The 8,096-nt window shown below is 44.0% G+C and overlaps 1 protein-coding gene across 2 annotated transcripts; it reads left to right on the forward strand.

Annotated features, from left to right (window-relative positions):
- Window positions 1–64: 64 nt before the first annotated feature.
- On the forward strand, window positions 65–8,013 carry rilpl1 (Rab interacting lysosomal protein-like 1). Of its 2 annotated transcripts, none has more exons than XM_058063203.1 (7): window positions 65–775; window positions 1,973–2,120; window positions 2,258–2,376; window positions 2,611–2,859; window positions 4,221–4,375; window positions 4,457–4,564; window positions 6,155–6,553. In XM_058063203.1, the coding sequence occupies exons 1-7, from the start codon at window positions 470–472 to the stop codon at window positions 6,246–6,248; spliced, it is 1,179 nt and encodes a 392-aa protein (XP_057919186.1). In that variant the 5' UTR covers window positions 65–469; the 3' UTR covers window positions 6,249–6,553. The 2 variants fall into 2 exon arrangements, with proteins under 2 accessions (XP_057919186.1, XP_057919178.1); XM_058063195.1 differs by lacking the exon at window positions 6,155–6,553 and adding an exon at window positions 7,064–8,013 and having other exon boundaries at window positions 67–775.
- Window positions 8,014–8,096: the final 83 nt, after the last annotated feature.

Below are 8,096 nucleotides of genomic sequence, written 5' to 3' on the forward strand. Positions count from 1 at the left end.
AAAGGAAGTCCACAGCCACAAATATTCTTCCAGTGACGTCATGAGTTTATACATCGTCAGGCTTGACAAGAGTGGAATTGGACACAGGAAGTCAGTGCTGTTTGTTCACACGAGGATGGACAGGAAGTTGGAACTAAATCAGAATTTCCAAAACTAAACAATCAAGATTTCTTTGTGTGTAATTGTGACTGAACGTAAGTGTGCTTTTATTGTGAAAGGAAGGCGGACGTGGATGATGCCATCATGGCGGCCGGCTTGCTAGATGTCAACAAGGGACAGGAGGACAAGAGGGACAGCGTTTAGTCGGAATAAATTACTCATAAATGTCCCATTAGGGTGTCCAACATGGACGTACGCTAACCGGACACCTTCAGGTCGTCTTTAAAGCCAACCAGCCCAAACTTTGCGGAGTTGTTGTGTCGCCGGGAGGGAAGTTGGTGTCGGCCGAGGCAGCACAACAGGAAGCGCCATGGAAGGCCGACACATCCCGGACGACCCCGGTTCGGCCCTGGAGAAGAACGTGGCCGACCTGACCGTCATGGACGTCTACGACATTGCCGCCGCGGTGGGCCAGGAGTTCGAACGGATCATCGACCAGTATGGCTGCGAGGCTCTTTCCCGCCTCGTGCCTAAGGTGGTGCGCGTGCTGGAGATCCTGGAGGTGATGGTCAGCCGCAACAGCATCAGCCCGGAGACCGAGGAGCTGCGCCTGGAGCTGGACAAGCTCAGGCTGGAGAGGACGGAGAGGATGGAGAAGGAGAAGAAACACAGAAAGGTGACCTTTAACCTCAACATCACGCCATTGTTGTCTTTTTTTGTTGTTCACACCCTTTTATGTACTGGGGTTGGAGCTAAAAACCTGCCTGTGACAAACAGCACAGCTCTCTCCTACGGACGATCTTTGTCTGACGTATCTGTACTACTGGTCATTAGAAACAGGAGAACACTCCTCGCAAATACATGATCTTTGACGTTTTGAACGTTTTGTAGCAGAGGATGAAATCGCTATTCTGAAGTAGATCTGTGGCTCATGTTTTTGTAGCACGTCCCTAAAAGCACCCCCCACCAGCACCACCACCATCATATAGAGACGATCTTTGATGTATTTTAATAGAACGCTAATGTGGACGTGTGACGAGTGTTTTTGCAGCACGTTCCTAAAATAGCAGCAAGCTTGTGTCATGCCAAGTCTCTTAGACCCTGGAAAAGCAGCTGCGTGCCTTTTGTCACGTCCAGGATCTTTCAGAAAGTCCTTAAAAAACAGCAGGATCTTTTTTTTTTTTACACATGATTAAAAAAACAGCAGTGCTTCTGTCTTATAATCAATCTTTGATTTGTTTTTTTCTAACAGGTCCTTCAAAACAGCAAAGGGGGTCCTGTTATTTAGAAGATCTTTGGCTAGTGTTTTTTTTTTGTTGTAGCAGCAGCCCATTCCTGTCATATTGAGATATTGGAGTAGTGATTTTGCAACCATTGTCATATAGACAATCTTTGAGTAGTGTTTTTATTGTAGTATGTCTTTAAGAGCAGAAGTAGATACCTCATCTTGTGTGCATTCACATCACACACACACACACACACACACACACCTTCTCCCTATGATACTTTGGCTTGTAACATGACCTCCGAATATTTAATATTCACAATTTTTATAAAATGACTGATTTCATCTTCTGAATATTCTAGCAAATTCTAGCAAAATTTTATTTTTTTTCTTCCTAATAATAGGATTGGATACACACACACACACACACTCTAGCAAAATTTTATTTTTTTTCTTCCTAATAATAGAATTGGATACACACACACACACACACACACACACACACACACACACAGTCAAGTTAGAGTGTGTGATAAGTCCTGATGATGGAGTGATCATGATAAAGCCACCGCCAGGAGTTGACAGATGCTGAACATGCACTGTGTGATGCGTTCAATGGACCTCTCATGAGGTGTTTTGGCGGTCTAGGAGTTGGAGCTGGTGGAGGACGTGTGGCGAGGCGAGGCTCAGGATCTCCTCTCCCAAATCGCTCAGCTGCAGGAGGAGAACAAAAGCCTCCTGAACAACGTGTCCGCCCGGGACGCCATGAGCGACGACGACCTGCAGCGTCATGAAGGTGAAGATGCCATCTTTCCTTATGATTGGTGGCTGTGAGCGGTACAAGCGAGTCACTGGAGGACACTTTCTGTCAAGAAGGTTGAACTAGGACAGTACTTATGTGGTGGTGCTAAATCATGCTTTGTGCGTGGGCAGGCATGAGCGAGAGGGAGAGGCAGGTGATGAAGAAGCTGAAGGAGGTGGTGGACAAGCAGAGGGACGAGATTCGGGCCAAGGACCGGGAGCTGACATTGAAGAGCGAGGACATCGAGGCGGTAAGGAGACTTGATGATGTCACGTGACCGCAGGAAGGTAGCAGTCGTGGCAAAAGGGTGATGATAACCGTAGAATAGCTGTAGCCATGGAGATGTTTGGGGCCGTTAGTAAGGATGCTCGCTAGAGAAGACAGATCTGCCGCAAAGTAAATACTTTATTGTGATAAAATTGTCACAAACAATTAATTGATTTTTAATGAATTAATTAATTCATTCATTCATTGATTCATTCAGCTCCAGCAGCAGCAGTGGCGCCTGATGAAGATCAACCACGACCTTCGCCACAAGATGTCTGTGATGGAGGCGCAGGGCAAGGCGCTGATCGAGCAGAAGGTGGAGCTGGAGACCGGCGCTCAGACACGCGGGCGGGAAGTGGGCGCCCTCCGGCAAGAAGTTGCGCGCTTGCAGGAGCGACTGCAGGGACGCCCGCCCGCGGGAGATGGCGCGGGGGACTCTCCGGCTCAGCCCCCGTCGCCCGCGGAGGTAAGACCCCCGGAAAGGTTGATCGTGTGCTGCGTAGGCGTTAGCTATGAAAGAGTCCAAACGACGGCACGCTCTTTTACTCCTCCAGCGTTCACACGCTGTGGCGGCGGCTGTGGTGGGGGCGGAGGGTCGGCCTCGCCCCCTGACGCCCCCCCTGCCCTCATGGTACGATGATGGTGACGAGAGGGAAGAGGAAGAAGCTGGAATACTTTGGGTAAAAAGGAAGGAATGGTGTGACCGCTGAATGACTCCGTTAGTGGAATCTCTCACCACTAACACAGCATCATGCATCCTGGTGTTGGCTGCTATTACATTGTATGCACTACACTGCCCTCTAGTGGACAGATGACTAAATGTCATTTTCTATTGAATGTATATGCCAGTATAGTCATGCTGTCATACACATTTCCTCACGAGGGTCGCGCGGGGTGCTGGAGCCTATCCCAGCTGTCTTCGGGCGAGAGGCGGGGTACACCCTGAACTGGTCGCCAGCCAATCACAGGGCACATATAGACAAACAACCATTCACACTCACATTCATACCTATGGACAATTTGGAGTGGCCAATTAACCTAGCATGTTTAAAGAGAGAAAACCCACGCATGCACAGGGATGCACACAGAGATGGGTGGAATTGAACCCTGGTCTCCTAGCTGTAAGGTCTGCGCGCTAACCACTTGACCGCCGTGCCGCCCATTTCTATCTATTTGCCTAGGAAATACATCATGTTATATTACAGAATTAATTGCTTTGGTAATTATATATGTTAATTATGACTATTTAAAGAATACATGGTAACATCCTTAAAATTGATAATAATATTGAATTGAAATAATTTGATGATACTGCTCAATTATTACCGCATGCTCATGAAATTGAATCCTTATTGTATATTATATAAAGGCTTTTAAATGATAAAATCGTCTAAATATCGGCAGTGTCTAACATTGACAGAAATACTAATACTAATACTAATACTAATACTAATAAAGGAAATGAATAATGTAATATTAAAAATGATGAAAATCTATCTAACACACTAAAATTCTTTGGCATTGATTTGAAAAATGTTAACATTTGTATACCAGTGTACTCAAGGAATGATAACACTAACTCGTATAGATGTTTATTCATGACAATGAATCAGTATTTTACAATAGGATTGAATAACATGCATGATATAAATATGTATGCTGTAAGTAAATAACATGTGTGTACAGATATTTTGATTTGATACATCAAATGATGATGACGTGTGCGATTAGATGCTGATGGTGCTAATTGACAGTAGAAGGTGATGTGAAGGTGTGATGTGTTGATAGGAGTGTCACAATGTATCACACGCCTTTCTCTCCCACCAGGAAGCCCTGTGTGAGGAGGAGACGGGGGTCCTGGACTCCAAAGATCCCAACAGGGCCAGGTTCACCCTGCAGGAGCTGAGGGACGTCCTCCACGAGAGGAACGAACTCAAAGCCAAAGTCTTCCTTCTGCAGGAGGAGCTGGCCTACTACAAGAGGTCTCACACACACACACACACACACACACACACACACACCATCTCCGCCATCAGACCTTCTCATCCTTCATCTTCTTGCAGCGACGAAACCGAAGATGAGATGGGGGTCATGCCTGTTCCCAGTCCTTCACCCGAGTTCAGGAGTCGCTCGCGCTATTCTGTGCAGCCCGAATCTGGAATCAAACGCCTGTATGTTGGCTTCACACACACACACACACTCCTACAAAGTTTTTAAATGGGACCTATTATGCTTTCCACACTTCTCAAAGTCTCATATTTGCATTTGGAAAGCCCTGAAAGAAGTTTGGGATGGCTTAAAACGCTCTGTTTCAAAAGGCGGAGTAAAACTGACCCTTTGTGATGTCACAGAGAGGCGGACTTCCTTATATGGTCATCTAATGACATCACCACAGTCTAGATAATCTAGACTTTTTTTTTTACCCACAATCATAAACCTTATTATGTTCATGAATGTGAAACATTGAAGACAATTCATTGGTTCATGTTATCGTAAATGTGACATTAGGATAAACTGATAAATCGATGCTGATAAATGGTTATCATCCTGTTGGCCTCCTTCCCTTTCAATCCATTTCATTTGACTAGACTGCATTTAAGCTGTTCAGACACAGTCTCAAGTTCTTGTTTTTTTAATGCACAAGATTAGACACATGCAATCCAGAAAATATGTAAATGTTACACTTAGGGGGGAAAAGTGGGCTAATAAATTGACAATAAAAGCATAAATACTGCGGATTTCAGAAAACAACAGATGGAATGATACAGCTTCTCTATAAGAAGCAATGAAGTCTGTAAAATTAAATAATTTAAATTTTAAAAATCCAAAAATTGTTACAACTATAATGATGAAAATGGTAATATTAATGATGATTATAATAATGGTGATAATAATAACAATAATAATGGTAATAATGATAAATATTATAACAATAACATATATGTGCCCTGTGATTGGTTGGCGACCAGTCCAGGGTGTACCCCGCCTCTCGCCCAAAGACAGCTGGGATAGGCTCCAGCTACCCTCCGCGACCCTCGTGAGGAAAAAGCGGTATTGAATGAATGAATAATAACAATAATAATATTACAATAATAATAATAATGATAATAACATATATGTGCCCTGTGATTGGCTGGCGACCAGTCTAGGGTGTACCCCGCCTCTCGCCCGAAGACAGCTGGGATAGGCTCCAGCTACCCCGCGACCCTTGTGAGGAAAAAGCGGTAGAAAATGAATGAATGAATAATAACAATAATAATATTACAATGATAATAACAGGGGAAAACAAGACTGTGGCATGAACATGATTATATCTTGCAAAAAGGGGTAGGCATTTATAAGCTTTTGCTTCAGCCTACTCCTTTTCGGCTTGTGATCAGATAGTTGAATACAAATGTAAATAATGGAAAGTTATATTTTGATTGATGTAAGAAATGCAGTGTAATGTTTCATAAATTTGCCCAAATAAAATAAAATTAAAAAAAAAGCTTGTCTTTGGTATCCACTCAGAATGGCTATGGTTTAAGTCTGCATATTAATTTCATAGCAAATAGTTGACCAATCATGAGAAGCAGTATCTGGTAACATTTCTTATTGTTGCTTTTGGAAATATGACCTACTTTGGGCTGTGTCCCAACTCTAAAAGAACCACCCCTCCCTTCTTAATAGTATCTAAAATACAAAAATACATCCAACCAACAATAAAGCCTCATTTTCAGGTGAATTTCCACTCAAACCCCCCCACCCCCTCTGTGTGACAGGATCTTCACGGCCATCATGCCCATGGTGGCGGCTGGTTTGATCCAAGACGACCCCACTTTACTGCCCGCCAGACGCCTCCTAGCGCTTGTATGACACTAAATACAGCATATGGATTTGGCTATGCTAACACTCGTTATGCTAACTGCTGCTTTTTCACCTCTAACCCCCTCGGTCAACACCGTGGGCTAAAAGCGGACCTCTTTGCAGTGGGACTGATTAGCATGACGGTAGTGTTCACCCACAAGACTAGGAGTGCAGTGCATGCCAAAAGCAACAGGTGGCGCCATAACGGCTCACTGGCAACAAGTACATCGACATAGCATTCATTCATTCATTTTCTACCGCTTTTTCCTCACAAGGGTGGCGGGGGTGCTGGAGCCTATCTCAGCTGTCTTCGGGCGAGAGGCGGGGTACACCCTGGACTGGTCGCCAGCCAATCACAGGGCACATATAGACAAACAACCATTCACACTCACATTCATACCTATGGACAATTTGGAGTGGCCAATTAACCTAGCATGTTTTTGGAATGTGGGAGGAAACCGGAGTACCCGGAGAAAACCCACGCATGCATGGGGAGAACAAGCAAACTCCACACAGAGATGCCAGAGGGTGGAATTGAACCCTGGTCTCCTAGCTGTGAGGTCTGCGCGCTAACCACTAAGACCGCTGTGCCGCCCCGCCATAGCATTGTTTCTACAATTTACCGCTCCACAAAATAAACTTTCAAGTGCCTACCAACAGGTGGCGCCATAAATCCTGATTATGGGGCTGAAGAAAATCAGGTGTTCTGACCTGTCAATACTGTACAACTATAATACATATATACACGCCAGTCCCCCCCCCCCCCCCCCCCCCAACCACTTCTTTAGTGCCGAGTAAGACAAGGTGTCCTCTGTGTGTCCCAGGTTTAGCCTGCTGTGGCGGGACAAGCCCAGCGGAGGCAGCTCGTGGATGGCCAAAGACCACGCCTACACGGAACAAGCGCAGGAGGCCTTGCCCCAGCTTTAACCGCATGCATTACCGGGTTTGACCTTTGCACACAGACTTCTTACACGTTAGCAAAAAAGGGCACCACTCTGCACTCAACTGCAGAGAGTAAAGTAGGCCTTTGAGGCAACTAAACACTAACCAGCTAAGCTCGGAAAGGATTTAATGGACTGAAGCTTTGCGTTTAAGCTAACTGCTTCTCTTATCTGGCTAATGTGAAGGACGTTTTCACAGTATTGGCGCCACCCATTGGTAGGATTTCATACGGCTAATGAAGACCTTCTTGTCCTGCGACATATAAAAAGTGAAGAAGAAGCGAGCTGAGGCCTTGTTTGCTTTTTTTTTTATTATTATTTCATGTCAAAGCCCAGCATTAAGATTTATTCAAGGCTACCAGAGCAGATTTGGTGTTATTGCAACAGTTCCATCTCCGATAAAGTCCAATAAAGACGCGTGTACCGACCACAGGGGATCCAATAGTATACTCAGTTCCGCTGGGAACCTTTTTACAACACTTAGCATGTTGCTAGAAAGGTTGGGTTACATATAAACATAAAAAAAGCATGTTGGACTATTGGATTGTTGGCTGAGAGCTAGCTTAGCGTAGCTTTAGGACCTGTGTCACCGCTTTCAACTTCCCTCCCAATAATCACCATAAATATAAGGATGGAGAGGTCCCAAGTGAAATAAAAATACATGAAATATGAATGAAAACATCACTTGTTCCAATGTCCAATAATACTAAAATAGGATTATATTCAACTTTTTCTTCACTTCATCACCCATTTATTGATGGTGTGACCTGTCATGGCACCTAGTCATTCATTCATTATTTATCTTTGAGTTATATATATATATATATATATATATATATATATATATATATATATATATATATATATATATATATATATATATATATATATATATATATATATATATATATATATA

Source organism: Doryrhamphus excisus, chromosome 2 (assembly GCF_030265055.1).
Source record: "Doryrhamphus excisus isolate RoL2022-K1 chromosome 2, RoL_Dexc_1.0, whole genome shotgun sequence".
Classification (NCBI taxonomy): domain Eukaryota; kingdom Metazoa; phylum Chordata; class Actinopteri; order Syngnathiformes; family Syngnathidae; genus Doryrhamphus; species Doryrhamphus excisus.